The 15,764-nt window shown below is 42.3% G+C and overlaps 1 protein-coding gene and 1 pseudogene across 2 annotated transcripts in view; both read right to left on the bottom strand.

The window, feature by feature from the left end:
• LOC105301912 (zinc finger protein 791-like) overlaps positions 1 to 15,764 on the bottom strand; it is a 98,619-nt gene that overhangs the window by 20,956 nt on the left and 61,899 nt on the right. Inside the window, exon 1 of one of the 2 annotated variants that reach the window (XM_011374777.2) lies at positions 4,213 to 4,398. The exons of the other annotated variant lie outside the window; for it this stretch is intronic. Coding sequence (XP_011373079.1) covers positions 4,213 to 4,215 — 3 coding nt within the window. The 5' untranslated portion in view covers positions 4,216 to 4,398. Of the gene's footprint in view, positions 1 to 4,212; positions 4,399 to 15,764 lie in introns of those variants that run through there. 2 annotated transcript variants of the gene reach the window in all.
• LOC111729304 lies at positions 14,995 to 15,113 on the bottom strand (annotated as a pseudogene).

Genomic DNA, 15,764 nt, shown 5'->3' with positions numbered 1-15,764 from the left:
TACAACACAAAATTATGCTAATAGTAAAAGCCTGTTGAAATTTACCAAATACTCATTAATATATTTTTACATTGCCACATGACTATGCACTCTCAACTGCTAGTAATAAAAGTTACCATTAGTTTAATCATTATAAAAACCCATATTGCAAATAGTCGTTTCTGTTTAGAAAAATTAGCACAGCTTTAAAAATGGACTAAATCCATTTTAATCCTAACCTACAGATAGAATGATTAACAGCAAGTATAACTGGTAATTTTTCAACACTGATATCAAACTGATGCAGCGATCATAGTGTACACAATTCAAAATGAAGAAAATTAATACAAACCCAACGGTAGTGCAGGTTTTCACCTGCTACGGCGACTGCTTTAATGCTTTGGAAAAGTGAACACTTAAGCTTTAACACATGAACAGTGAGGTTCGCCATCTTCTCTGTGCTGCTGCAGGTAGAAACACTTTCATCCACTGTTTTGAAGCATGTGTACAAACACCTTTCAACAGCCATTTCAAGGTTATTAACCCAGTTATCTTTTCTCCTACAAAGTCCAAAAAATACACTCAATGCAACCTTTCCTTTTCATAATGTCTGCCCGGATTCATTCCTTTCCAGTCAGCAAAACCAAAAAAGCACAAGAGATATTTTCAGATCCAAATTGAGTCTAAAAACAGAAACAAACCCATAGATATAGAGAATATTTTGAGGGTTGCTATTTGGGAGAGGGGTTGGGGGATGAAAAAGGGGAAGGGATTAAGAAGTACAAATTGGTAATTACAGAATAGTCATGGGAATGTTAAGAATAACATAAGGAACATGGTCAATATACTGTAATAACTATGTATGGTGTCAGACAGGTACTAGATTTATTGGGTAATCACTTCATAAGTTACATAAATGTCAAACACTATGGTGTACACCTGAAACTACTGTAATATTGTATCCCAACTAGTATTGAAAAATAAAAATATTTTTTAAAATGTCAATGGCATTTTTCACAGAATTACAACAAATAACCCCAAAATTTATATGAAACCACAAAAGACCCTGAATAGCCACAGTAATCTTGAGAAAAAAGAACAAAGTTGGAGGTATCACGCCATCTGATATGAAACTATGCCAAAAGGACATAGCACTCAAAACAGCACGGTACTGGCATAAAAACAGACACATAGATCAATGGAACAGAATAGGGAGCCCAGAAATTAGCTGCACCTATACAGTCATTTAATCTATGACAAAGGAGGCAAGAAGAGACAATGGCGTAAAGACAGTCTATTCAATAAATGGTATAAGAAGTACAAAACTGGACAGATACATGCAAAAACATGACACTGGACCACTTTCTGACTCTACATACAGGAGTAGACTCAAAATGGATTGAAGACTTAAATGTAAAACCAAAAATCATAAAACTCCTAGAGGAAAACATAGGCAGTAAACTCTGACAATGGTCTTAGTAATAGCTTTACTGATACAAAATTTATAAAAAACTCATACAACTCAATGCCCCCCCAAAAACCCCAGAATATTTAGCTAATAAATAGGAAGAGGATCTGCATAGACATTTCTCCAAATAAGACATGCAGATGGCCAACAGACATATGAAAAGATGCTCAAAATCATTAATCAACAAAGAGATGCAAATTAAAACCACAGTAGGACATCACTTCACACCTATCAGAATGTCTATAATCAATAAGTAAAAAAACAAGTGTTGGTGAGGTTGTGGAGAAAAGGGACCCTCCTTCACTGTTGTTGGGATTGTAAATTAGTGCAGCCACTATGTAAAATAGTACGGAGTTTCCTCAAAAAATTAAAAATAGAACCATCTTACAGCCCAGCAGTTCCACCTATGGGTATTTATTCAAAGAACTCCAAAACACAAATTCGAAAAGACATATTCCCTCTTCCCGTAAGCAGCCTGACATGTCCTCTGAAAATGGTTCACTATTCACTTGAACGAGAAATGCCCCCCAAAATCATGCAAATCAAGAGATTCAAATCTTCGTGTTCACTTTAACAACAATTGTGAAACTGCCCCGGCCATCAAGGGTATGTCTACCCGAAAAGCCACCAAATATTTGAAGCATGCCACCTTACAGAAGCAATGTGTGCCATTCTGTTGTTACAGTGGTGGACTAGGTAAGTGAGCCCGGACAAAGCAATGGGGCTGGACACAGGATCGGTGGCCCCAAAAGTGCTTAATCTTGGTTGCACACGCTTAAAAAAATCAGAGAGTAATGCTGAGCTTACAGATTTAGATGTAGATTATCTAGTCATTGAGCACATCTAGGTGAATCAAACCGCCAAGACACAGCGCAGAATTTAGAGCTCTCCCTGCCACATTGACATGATCCTTACTGACAAAGAGCAGACTTTTCCTAATTCAGAAGAGGAGGTTGCACAGAAGAAAATGATATCCCAGAACAAACTGAAGAAACAAAAATTGATGGCCCAGGAGCAAATTCAGCATCAAATAAATGCTAATAAATGTAAAAAAAGAAAAAGAAAGAGAAAAGATATATGCACCCCTATGTTCACTGCAGCACTATTTATGACAGCCGAGATACGGAAGCAACCTAAGTGTCCATCAGTAGACAAATGGATCAAGATGTGGTGGTACATATATACAATGGAATTAATAAAAAATGAAATCTCACCACTTGCAACAACATAGGTGGACCCGCAGATGGTATTATGCTAACTGAAATAAGTCAGAGAAAGGCAAATATCCTATGATCTCACTTATACGCGGAATCTAAAGAACAACAACAACAACAAAACAGAAACACACACATAGATACAGAGAACAATCTGAGGGTTGAAGGATCTTGGTGAAAAAGGTGAAGGGATTTAGAAGTCCAATATGGGAGTTACAAAATAGTCGCAGGGATGTAAAATACAGCATAAGGAATAGTATATAATATCGTAATTACTATATATAGTGCCAGGTGGGTACTAGACTAATGGGGGAATCACTTCATAAATTGTATAAATGTCTAACCACTATGCTGTACACCTGTAACTAATATAAAATAATATTGAATGTCAATTATAATTGGAAAAAAATAATGTCTAAAAATGTCTAGGCCTGAGAAACCACAATCCGCTCCCCAGGAAAGCAATCGTCATCATCGCCCTGCAATCCTCAGCAGGGCTCTGTATTTCTCGGTATAAAGTGCGCCCTCTGATGGGTGTGAGTCCACAAGACACCTGCAGGAGGAGGCTTCCCAGGAAGAATTCGGCTTTCAAGAGCTTGCCTCCCTTTTCAGGCCAAAGGTACCTTAAGCTTAGACACTGCCCTCAGGCCTCTACCCGCATTGGAGTAGCTTTGGACCACTACAGATATTTTTAAAGACACAATGCCAGTGTTTGAACAATTCCTAAATAAAGCGAATGTATCTTTTAAAGGTGACAACCTCAAGGAGGGGCAGTGCTGACAGGACAGAACGCCCAGGAAAGTTTCCCAAGGAGCCTCCGCCCAAAGGACTTCCCACAGGACGTCTGTGCCCAGGGAGGGCCTTGGGGACAGGAATGAGGATTTCATGCAACTCAATGTAAATCTACAAATGTAAATCTTTAAAAAAAAAAAAAAATGGTACATGGCTCTGGGGAAAGAAAGGTAATCAAAATATTGGGTCTGTCTGAAATGCACCCCAGAAGAAAAAGAGTGAATAACGACCGTGTGAGTTGGAGCGGGGAATTTGGCTTTGGGAACGCAAGCAGTAATCTGGAAATATCAGGGACTTATTCTCAGTTCCAGGAAGTGCTAGGCTGAGAAGTCAGGGTCGTAGATTTGAGATCCTGTTCCCCAAACATTTGGGGGAGGAAGATAGGACTGGAGACCACACATTCCATAGCTCCTCCCACGTACGCGCCTCGGAGGCCGAGTCTTGTATCTACCCTGACGACCCTCCCCATTATCATCTTACAAACAGGGGAGTCGCGGGGCTGCAGGCGCAGAGCCGCCAGGACAGGTTCCCGGCCAAAGTTGGTGGCCTGCACTGATGCAAGCGGACCCCCGGTCCGGGCTGCGGCCCAGCCCCCACGCCGCGAGCAGAGGAGGCTGACGTCCCATCGGCGCCCCGGAGGGACTCTGGGCTCAAAGACTCGGAAGTTGACCAGGGGGAGCCCGCTTGCATTACAGGCGGTTCCAGCTGGTTCCAACCAGCCCCTCGTCGCCGTCGCTGCACCAGCCCCCGCACACTCACCATTTCTGTTTCCTGGGTCTCCCTGAGTCCTTTTCACTCTTACAACCAGTGTGGATCACAAGGTGACAAAAAGCTACGAGAGAGCCTCCAGGGACTGTTAACAGCTAGGGATTGCAAGAACCTCTAAACCGAAAATGGAAAATGGATGTCCATGGGGCGTGGCAATTCTCCTCGCTCCTACTCGCTTAATTAACAGCCGAGGTGGGGAGGCGTGGCTCAGCTAAATCAGCTTTTGTCATTGGGCAGGAATTTGTTCCTGCCTAGAATGTTTGCATTTAAACAACTGTTTAGGGCTTGGGGCTGATTCTTTAGTCTTACAGTTTCTTGGGAAGGCGTGGTCACAGGTGGGCACAGGAAATTCCTGATTCAGTTTCCAGATGGAGGAAGTACTGTTGCAGAAATAGCAGACCAGCAAGAAACCAAACACTATTCAGAGAGTTGGAGAAGTAAAGTTTATTACACTGGTGGTCCCAGAAGCGCTGGGGCTCTGAAAAATCTAGGCCTGGAGCTCAAGGGTAAAGCACTTTTATAGGGCTTATCATTACAATTACAGTTTTATGGTTGGTATGGGCTGATTGTTTAATTTGTCCTAAGGAAGTTGGGGTGGGGTGTTGCTATGGATTAGGGGTGGGGGAGCAGTTGACTTGAGTTACAGGGGAGGGTAGTTGCCATGGGCTACAGGTAGTTACAGGGCATGAGATTTTCAAGCAGGAATTTAGGCAATATATCTGTTATCTATACAGAACAAGCGAAAGGGGAGGATGAGTCTTTAGCTACTCTCCAGGTCACCCTACCCTTAGGCCTATGCAGCAAGCATATCTACAGAAGCAGAACAAAGAACTATTTACAAAGTTAACCATGTGAGTGAAAAATTCCTCTTCATTCCCCCTTTCGATGCCGTTTAAATTCTTATAGGGCATCAATCTCTTGATTTTCTTAACCTAGCGGTTGGTATAAGGGTTGTCCAGATGTCTTAACCATTTGTAACTTTATGTATGGATCCTAGGAGTGAGGAGACAAGATAGTTCAGGATATAGGAACCAAATAAAAGAGCTATGAAGAGCATGAGGGGAGGACCTACAAGTAGGAGAAGCCAGGATCCCCAACTCCGTATTCTGAACCAGCATCCCCATGACTTGTTCAATCGTTAGTGGATTTTTGAGGCTCTATCTATAAGCCTCTTGGCTGTATCTCTAACTATACCAGACTGATTAACATAAATACAACATTCTTCTTCTAAAAATAAGCATAACCCTCGTTTTTCTGCTGTTAGAAGATCAATTCCCCTCTAGTTTTTTAAATTACTCTTGTTAGGAATCTAAATGGCTCTATAAAGTGACAATGATTTTGGATATGTCTTCTAAGCTGTCAAATAGGTCCTTAGATAAGCTTTGGTAATAAGACAGGGAGGAGGCTACGCCGACTGTGCCAGTGCCTAACCCTATGGCAATGCCAAGGCCTATAAGAAGGGGAAAGAATTGTATCGCTCGTTTAGTTCTTGTGTATGTTAGAAGGTTGGTCATAGGCTGGTTGTTGGGAGCCATGTTTATTTCAGGGGCCACGTAAACCAGGGTACAGATTCCTGTCCACTTAGCCAGGAGACAGAGATATAAATTGGTTCTACAAAAAAAGAATGTAGTTGGGGTTCCAAGGCAAAAACTTATCTCCATAGTGAAAAGGTGATCATTCAGCCTTCTGTTGTTTCAGATTCCTAGGTCAAAAGTGTCTCTGCTAGAACTGCCCCTATGAGAGGTTGGAGGGGTCCATAGGAATTATCCTGAGATGCTCCAGAGGTTTTCTTTTCCCAATGCAAAAAATTTCTCTTAGTATCTATAGATACTCGTTCAGTGAGGTTTCCATATGCTGGTAAGAGGAGGCATTGTCTTTGTGAGGGTTCAGAGCAGGATTTTCAAGGTAAGATGCTTAAGTAGTCATCTGGACTCCCTTAACAGTATTCTGAGTTTTTGTTTACTAACCCTATAGTTTTTATATTGAGTTTCCATGAGAATCGTATAGGTTTCTTAAACAGAGCAGCCTGTGCTACTTGGAAACTAGACCAGTCTTTTGAGGGTTCTATTTGCATAGAATAATTGCAACGGCAATCTTCAAGAGAGCCTACATTTGGGCTCTGGCTCTGGTGTTGACTTCTCTTGATACAAAGGGGTACCTGAAACTTAAGATTTGTATGAGTCGATATGGGTCCCCAAATTGGAGGCTCAGGAGAGGCTGCCTGAGTAAAGTTGGTTTTGTAGGGCATTGAGAGGTTACTTGCTTATCCTCTCAGTACCTTTAGTCATGTCAGTAATTTGGAAATCAAATAAAATTTCTATATTCATCAGTTCAAATGGATGGCCTACCTGATTCTTAGGCTGAAGGGTCATATTTCTTATTGCCCGTACCAGATGGGGATGGAGACAGCTGAGTAGCTGGCAGAACATGGAGATAGGCAAAGACAACAATCTTTAGCCAAGTCACTGTTGGGAGAGTTTAAGAGATGATAAGCTAAATTAAGTACTCAGTAACCATAATTTCGTTGTAGGGTGAGTTAAGAGACACCATTGCTTGGATTACCTGAGTATAAAGTCCTACTAGAATTAACAAAGGAAAGATTTTCCTCATGAAACAACCACTGGCAATTAGACAAAGTCTCTAGAAATGTACTGAAGAGGGGTTTAGCTTGAACATGCAAGAGTCGAGAGGATCCCGATATAGGCTAAAAAGGTCAGGGCTAAAGTGACTCTTTGATTCAAGGTCAAATTTGTGGGTGCTACTGAGGCCAAACCTGAAGCAAGCAGCAAGATAAGTATACTAAAGAGGATTAATGCTAAAAGATGATAACAATACATCTGGCCAGTCCGAATGGTTGGTCCTCAAGCTTCTGCCATTCATGGACTGGCCAGCTTCTGGGAGTGGCCAGAGCAGGGCCGAAAATCTCAGGTGGATCTCTGCTGCCTCTGGAATATGACTCGGAGCGGCTGATCAGAAAGAGGCTCTGCAGTTTAAGTCTCCCATTTTTCTGAAGGTGTTGTTCTCTTTACTCGGGTGTGGTGGATCCATGGGGCAATAACTGCAACCTTAACAGCAGTGGGAGTTGCTAATATAACAGTGTGAGGGCCAGCCCAGGTCATCTGGAATGGCTCCTTCTTCCAATCTTTAACCCATACTTCATCTCCTGGCTGATAGGGTTGGACCCAATTTCCTAAGGGGATAAGGGCTCTTTCTACGGTTTCCTAAGTGATGTGGCAAAGGGTCCTCCCTAGGACCTGAAGGTGTCGGGACATTTCTAGGTCAGCTATCAGTTGAGGATTTCCTTTTAGGTTCCCTATCATTGGGAGAGGTCTCCCGTGAAGGATTTCAAAAGGAGAATAGCCTGAAGGCATTGGGGTGCACCGTGCTTGAAGTAGAGCCAAAGGCAGCAAGTCAATCCAAGGTAACTGGGTTTCCTGACAAAACTTAGGTAGAGTGGTCTTGAAGGTCCGATTCATGCGCTCAACTTTCCCTGAACTTTGTGGCCTTTAGGCTGTGTGGAGCTTCCATTTGATTCCCAGAGCTTTGGACTGAGTCTGGTCTATCTCAGACACAAAGGCAGGTCCATTGTCAGATCCTGTAGAGAGGGGCAGCCCGTATTTTGGAACAATTTTCCTCAACAAGGCTCTAGCTACTTCTCATGCCCGTTCAGTGTGTGTAAGGAAAGCTTCAGCCCATCCGGAGTAAGCGCCAAGTAACACAAGCAAGTATCGGTGGCCCCAGCAGGGTTTGACCTCAGTAAAGTCCATTCTAGGTCTTGAAAGGGCGTAGTCCCAATGTTTACACCCTTGGATTGGATTTTGGCCTTTGCCGAGCATTGTTTTGTGAGCAAGTTACACATCTAGCACTGATCTTGGCACATTGGGTTGGAAGCTTGGGTGTGAAATAGCAGCATCCTAACAGACTTTCTAAACTGGTCTTCCCTAGGTGAGGCAACTTATGGTGTTGTGTTACCAGCTGAGGTGACACTGCAGTGGGAATATAGAGTCTTTGATCTGCTAGCTCCTACCAGCTCTCCTTTCTCTTGGCTCCCCCTTCACTTAAGGCCCATTGTTCTTCTTTGGTGTATTCTGGTGCTAGGAGAATCTTGGAGACTGGCTCAGGACCCATACTGGCACTTGATTGGTAGGCAGCGTGTTTAGCTGCTTGATCTGCCAGTCGGTTTCCCCTACTGACAGGGTCATTTCCTCTCTGGTGGTCTTTGAAGTGAATGACTACCACCTGAGAAGGCTTCCAGACTGCATCTAACAGTTGAAGGATTTCTGTTTTGTTCTTGAGTTCTTTTCCTCCTGCCGATAGTAGTCCCCTCTTTATAAATGGCTCCATGTACATGCAAAGCAGCAAAGGCATACCTTGAGTCATTGCAGATGTTGGCCTCTTCAGCCTGCCACAGTGCCTAGATGAGTGCCTATAGTTCAGTCCACTGTGCTGACCAACCCCGTGGCAGAGCCTCAGCTCTGAACACCTCATCTGTGGTTGTTATTGTGAAGCCTTTGCTCTGTCCTTCATAGATGAAGCTGCTCCCATCGGTGAACAATATCAGTTCTGTGTTCTGAACAGAAATGTCAGTCAGGTCCATCCTGCTGGAGTACACGTCATCCTTGACCTCTTCACAATCATGATCAGGAGGTCCTTCTACAGTGGCCAGAAAAATAGTAGGGTGCAACACCCACACAGTCTCAAGGCGGACATGTGGTTTTTCGCGAAACAGTCCCTGATAATGAGTAATCCTGGCCTTGGTCAGCCACTTGTGTCCCTGATTATTCATTAATGCAGTAACAGCATGGGGGACCTTTACATTTATATTTTGTCCCAGCGTGAGCTTGTCCACTTCTCTGACCAGGACTACCATGGCGGTTAAGGCCCAGAGGCACGGTGGCAATTCAGCAGCCCCCAGATCTAGCTGTTTGGACAGATATGCAATCGGGCGCTGTCATGGCCTGACTGTTTGTGTGAGGAACCCCAGTGCAGTATGATTCTTCTCATGTTTGAAGAGGTTAACATCCCTTGTCATGTCTGGTAGTCGTAGTGCTGGTGCACTAGTCAAAAGTCTTTATTTCTCTGAAGGCCTTTTCTTGTTCGGAGCCCCATTCCAGGGGGTCTTTACCAAATCCAGCTGTGGCCTTGTACAGTGGTTTGACAATTTCAGAGTAACCTGATATCCAGATCCAGCAGAACTCAGCATCCCCTAGGAATTCATGGACTTCTTTCCTGCTGTTTAGCCAAAGTATTGAACAGATGGTCCATTTCCTTTCATGCCCAAGTGCTGATGTCCTTCTGAGATGATGAACCCAAGGTATCTGACTTCCTGTTGCCAGAAATGAGCCTTCTTCCATGACACCTTGTATCCCATGGTAAAGAGCAGGGTCAACAAGGCTCTAATACCTTTCCAGCAGTCTTCTTGGGTGGGACTAGCCAGCAATAGGTCATCTCTCTGGGGAAGACAGCAAGATCTGTGGCCAGCGCTTCACCAAACGAGGTGCGTGAGTTCTTGAAGACCTGCAGCTGTCGAGTCCAAGTCAATTGTGTCTTTCTCCCGGTGTGTAGGTCTTCCCACACAAATGCAATCAAAGGCTGTCTTGCCAGTGATAACCGGAGGCTGAAGAAGGCGTCTTTGAGATCAAGGTAGGTGAACCAGCTTGCTTGGGCAGGTAAGAGACTCAGGAGGGTTTACGGGTTCGGGACCACCATGTGGATGGTGACCTCTGCATTGTGGACGGTGCAGAAGTCCTGGATGGGCAGTAGTCATTCCCTCCAGGCTTCTTGACTGGTACAAGCTGAGTGTTCCAAGGTGTCTGGCACTCAACTAGAATTCTGGTATCACATAATCACTGGATGTGGTCCCTAATTCCAAAGGGTGTTTCTGTGGCACTGGATATTGCCTTTGTGTGGCTCCTGGCCTCAAGTCCACCACGATGGGTGCATGATTTTTGTCTAGATCTGGGGGCTCCTTTTCTGCCCATACAGCAGGGAACTCTACTAGCAGGTTAGTTGGATTTCTTTCCAATGAATAGAGTGCCATTCATCTTCCCTGGGCACAGTCACAACCATTATTAGAGTGGGTTGGTTCCCCAGAGTGAGACTGGTGGGCTTTTCGAGGGCAAAGGTGATCTGTGCTGCAAGCTTTGTTAATAAGCCTCTATCAAAAGGGGGATGAGGCACTCTTGTAGGTACAGAAACTCATGAGTCACTAGGTGGCCACCTAATCGACCATGAGTAGGCTTTGCAGAACAAGCGGGTAGCCAGATCCCCCGTGGCCCTGACGATAGTTGTTGTTTGGTCTGTGAGGGGAGCCATGGGCATGGTTGCCACAGAGTGTTCAGCCCCAGTGTCTACCATAAAGGTCATTGATTGGCCTCCTACTTCTATTGTGACCGTAGCCTTTGGGGGCCCTGGATCAGGGAGCCCAGACGCCCCTAGTCTGACTCTTCTCTGGTGAAGATTATAAGGCTTTGGAATACTGGCTCAGGCTGATATTTTTCTTCACAGAGTTGACTGAACTTCTTTGACCCTTTAGATGTCCTCCCATTGTGGGGCACTTGTTTTTCCAATGGCCGGCCTCTCTGCAGTAGGCACATTGGTCATGGCGTAGTGGTAGTCTCCTCTTGGTCTCTCCTTTCTGTGGGAGAGCAGTCTGTTGTACCGGGCTTGAGTTCCCTAATGTGACAGCCAGCAGGGTCACCTTTTGTTTCATCCACTTATCAGCTATATTTTGGGCTTCCTTGTTAGTGACCTGCAGCTACATTTTGGGCCTCCTTGTTAGTGACCTGCAGTAGCTGGGTGGAGTTCATCCCAGCAAAGCCCTCTGATTTCTGAAGTTTGAGGCGGATATCAGTGTAAGGTTGAGCCATGAATGTTGCGTTGCCCATGTGTTGGTTTTCTCGTGCTTTGGGGTACACCCGGAACACCTCGCAAATTCTCTCATGGAACTCATCTGGCTTTTGGAGTACTTCTGCTGTTTTGGACATTTTTGTCACCTTTTTGGCCCCAGCTTTCACCCCCTGCAGTATGGTCAGTTGGTACCTGTTGAGAAACTCTCTTCCGTTTGGGACACTGAAGTCCCAATTCGGCCTGTCATCAGGTGCAGTCACCAAGGCCCATGCTGTGGAGTCTAGTGCACTATCCGATGCTTTTCCTTTGAGTCATCTCCATGCTTCTGACGGAATTCAGCATGGTTCTTCAGAGTTGAAGAGAGTTACGAGGAGTTGATGACAATCATCCTAGGTAGGTCAATGAGTTTGGAAGATGGACTCGAGCAGGTAAATCATCGCCTGGGGTTTTTCCAAATAGGATAGGGTGCGCTGTTTCCATTTGAGGAGGTCGGTTGCAATGAAAGGCTGATAGTAGAGGACAGTGCGGCCCAGCTGAAGTGTGCCCTCTTCACTAATCTCAAAAGGGTCTCGTGACTCTCGAAGAGGCATCTAGAGGGCTGAAGGCTGTTAGGCTGGCTGTGTGGCTGAGTGAAGATGCCATGGACTTGGGCTTGGTAGTTCCTCAGACTCTGGGGGCGGCAAAGACAGCAATGGCAGAGGGCTGTCCGGTAATTTGGGGTAGAGTGGCAATGCAGGGATTGGCAGAGCTATTGGGATGTAAGGTGGGGCGAAGAAAGGTTCTTCCTCAGGGTCTCCTGGGTGGATGACTCTTGCTGTCTCTTCCTTGGTCTTTCCCCTGTTGAGCCACAAGCACCTTACTCTATCCCTGCCTATTTGCAAAAGAATGGGCCAAAGGGGGAACTACAGGAGTGATTTGCAACCATGAGTCTATGTATGGAAACTGGTCTGGAGATCCAGGTGTTCCTGTCACTACCCAGTACACAGCTCTAATAGTGGGGAGGCCCAGGGATTCTTCCGATGGCCATTCTACCTCAAAGTCGGGCAACTCATGCTCACAGAGAGTACGCAGTTTTTCTCGGGTCAACTTGATCTTGTACCCTCTGGGAAAGCTTTCTTAATATTTTTAAAATTTTTAAATTTTTTAAAATTATTTTTAATGCCAGTTTATTTATTATTTTTTTCATACTATATATACACAATTTTTTTAAACATTTTATTTTTATTATTTTCCCCCTCCACCCTCAACCCTCCCTTTTGGTAACCACTAGCCCATTGTCCATGTTCACGAGTCTCTGTTTGTTCGTCTTGTTCATTTGTTGCTTTTAGGTTTATATCCCATATATGTGATATCATGTGATTTTCAACCTTTTCTGTCTGGCTTATTTCACTTAATATGATTATTTCAAGGTCCATCCATGTTGTCACAAATGGCAGTATTTTATCTCTTCTTATGGCTGAGTAATATTCCATTGAATATATGTACAACTGCTTCTTTAGCCAATCATCTATCATAGGACACTTCGGTTGCTTCCATGTCCTGGCCACTGTGAATAATGCTGCTATGAACATCGGTGTGCAAATATCTTTTCGCATATGAGTTTTCAAGTCTTTGGGGTAAATACCCAGTAGAGGGATTGCTGGATATGGTAGGTCAATTCTCATTTTTTTGAGAAACTTCCATACCACTTTCTATAGTGGCCATACCAATTTGCAGTCCCACCAGCAGTGTATGAGGGTTCCTATTTCTCCACATCCTCTCCAACACTTGTTATTACTTCTCTTGTTGATTATAGACATTCTAACAGGTGTGATGTGGTATCTCATTGTGGTTTTGATTTGCATTCCTCCAATACCTAGCGATGTTGAGCATCTTTTCATATATTTGTTGGCCATTTGTATGTCCTCTAGGGAGAAGTGTCTGTTCAGGTCCTCTGCCCATTTTTTGATTGGATTGTTTGTTGTTTTTTGTTTGTTATTATCGAATCGTATGAGTTCTTTGTATATTTTGGATATTAGGTCCTTATAGGAAGTGTTGCTTGCAAATATATTTTCCCATTCCGATGGTTGTTTCTTTACCTTGTTGACAATTTCTTTTGCTGAGCAGAAGATTTTTAGTTTGATGTAGTCCTTTTCATTTATTTTTGCTATTACTTCCCTTATCTTTGAGGTCAAATTCGTAAAATCCTCTTTAAGCCCAAGGTCCTTGAGTTTAGTTCCTATGTTTTCTTCTATGCATTTTATTGTTTCAAGTCTTATATTCAGGTCCTTAATCTATTTTGAGTTAATTTTGTTGTGTGGTGATAGACAAAATTCTAGTTTCATTCTTTTGCAGATGACTTTTCCCAGCACCATTTATTGAAGAGGCTTTCCTTTCTCCACTGTATATTTTGGCGTTTTTGTCAAAAATTATTTGCCCATATAAAGATGGATTTACTTCTAGACTCTTGATTCTGTTTCCCTGGTCCATGTATCTATTTTTCTGCCAATACCATGCCGTTTTGATTACTGTCACTTTATAGCATAATTTAAAGTCAGGCAGAGTGATGCTTTCACCCTCATTCTTTTTTCTCAGGATGGCTTTGGCAATCCAGGGTCTTTTGTGCTTCCATACAAATCTGATGATTTTTTGTTCTATTTCTTTAAAAAATGCTGATGTGATTTTGATAGGGATTGCATTATATCTGTATAATGCTTTAGGTAATATGGTCATTTTAATTATGTTGATTCTTCCAAACCAAGAACACAGAATATCTTTTTGTTTCTTTGTATCTTCTTCGGTTTCTTTTAATAGGGTCTTGTAGTTTCATTATATAGGTCCTTCACATGTTTCGTTAGATTTTTTCCTAGGTATTTTATTTTGTTGTTGTTGCGATTGCAAAAGGAATGATTTTTTCCACTTCTTTTTCTGACACTTTGTTATTAGAGTATAGGAACGCTATGAATTTTTGAACATTGATTTTGTATCCAGAGACTTTACTATTTTTGCTTATTGTTTCTAGTAGTGTTCTTGTGGAGTCTTTAGGGTTTTCTATATAGAGAATCATGTCATCCACAACTAGTGACACTTTGACTTTTTTGTTTTTTATTTGGATGCCTTTTATATCTTTCTCTTGTCTGACTGCACTTGCTAGGACCTCCAATGTTATATAGAATAACAGGGATGAAAGTGCACAGCCTTGCCTTGTTCCTGATCTTGAGGGAAGGTTTTTAGTTTTTCACCATTAAGTATAATGTTGGCTGAGGGCTTGTCATGTATGGCCTTTATTATGTTAAGTTACTTTCATACTTTACTGATTTTGTTAAGCATTTTGATCATAAATGGATGCCGTATCTTGTCGAAGGCTTATTCTGCATCTATTGATATGATCATAGGATTCTTATTTTTTAATTTGTTTATGTGATGTGTCACATTAATTGATTTACATATGTTGAACCATCCCTGTGCCACTGAGATAAACCCCACTTGATCGTGGTGTATAATCTTTTAAATATGTTGCTGTATTCAGTTCTCTAGTATCTTATTTAGGATTTTGCATCAGTGTTCATGAGAGATATTGGTCTGTCATTTTCTTTTTTGTGTTATTTTTACCAGGTTTTGGTATCACAGTAATATTGGCCTCATAAAATGAGTTGGGAAGTGTTGCTTCCTCTTCGATTTTTTGGAAGGGTTTGAGGAGAATAAGTATTGAATCTTTTTTGAATGTTTGGTAAAATTCACTGGTGAAGCCATCTGGTTCTGGACTTTTACTTTTTGGTAGGTTTTTGGTGATTGTTTTAATTTCCTTACTGCTGATCAGTGTATTTAGATTTTCCAGTTCTTCTTTTTTTTTTCTTTTTTTTGTAGGCGAGGCAACTCTTGATACTTCACAGATTGGAAGGAACTTGTCAGCGTATAATCCCTTATTTTTATTTTTATTTTTTATGCCTACAGCACCTGGTCTTCCTGTGTGGTCTCCCATCCAAGTACTAACTAGGCCTGACCCTGCTTAGCTTCCAAGATCAGACGGAATTGGGCTTGTTCATGGTGGCATGGCCATAGCAGATCTTCTTAATATAGTCTGGAAAGGTTGTATTTTTCTAAGTACTGGTTCATTTCTTCTAGGTTATTAAATTTGGTGTTATATAATTTTTCACTGTATTCTTGTATGATCCTTCGTATTTCTACATGTCTGTCGTAATTTCCCCTTTTACCCTTGATTTTGGTTATTTGTGTCCTTTCTCTTTTTTCTTTAGTGAGTCTAGCCAGGGGTTTGTCAATTTTATAAACCTTCTGAAAGAACCAGTTCTTTGTTGAATTTATTTTTTCTATTGTTATTTTTGTTTCCAATTTCATTTATTTCTGCTCTAATTTTGATGATTTCTTTCCTTCTGCTGACTTTAGCCTTCATTTGTTCTTCTTTTTCTAGTTTTTTTAAGATGAAGCATTAGGTTGTTTATTTGAGCTCATTCTTGTTTCAGGAGGTAAGCCTGTAATGATATGAACTTTCCTCTTATGACTGCTCTTTTCGTTACCCAAAAGTTTTGATATGTTGTACTATCATTATCGTTCGATTATATGTATCTCTTGATCTCTTTTTATTTCTTCCCTGACTCAGTTATTCAACAATAGCATGTTGTTTAATCTCCATGTATTTGTGGTTCTTTCCACTTTCTTTTTACAATTGACCTCTAGTTTCAAAGCATTATGATCAG

Source organism: Pteropus vampyrus, unplaced genomic scaffold, assembly GCF_000151845.1.
Source record: "Pteropus vampyrus isolate Shadow unplaced genomic scaffold, Pvam_2.0 Scaffold255, whole genome shotgun sequence".
Taxonomy (NCBI): Eukaryota; Metazoa; Chordata; class Mammalia; order Chiroptera; family Pteropodidae; genus Pteropus; species Pteropus vampyrus.
The sequence above is the reverse complement of the archived record's forward strand: the minus strand, read 5'-3'. Positions and strand labels throughout refer to the sequence as shown.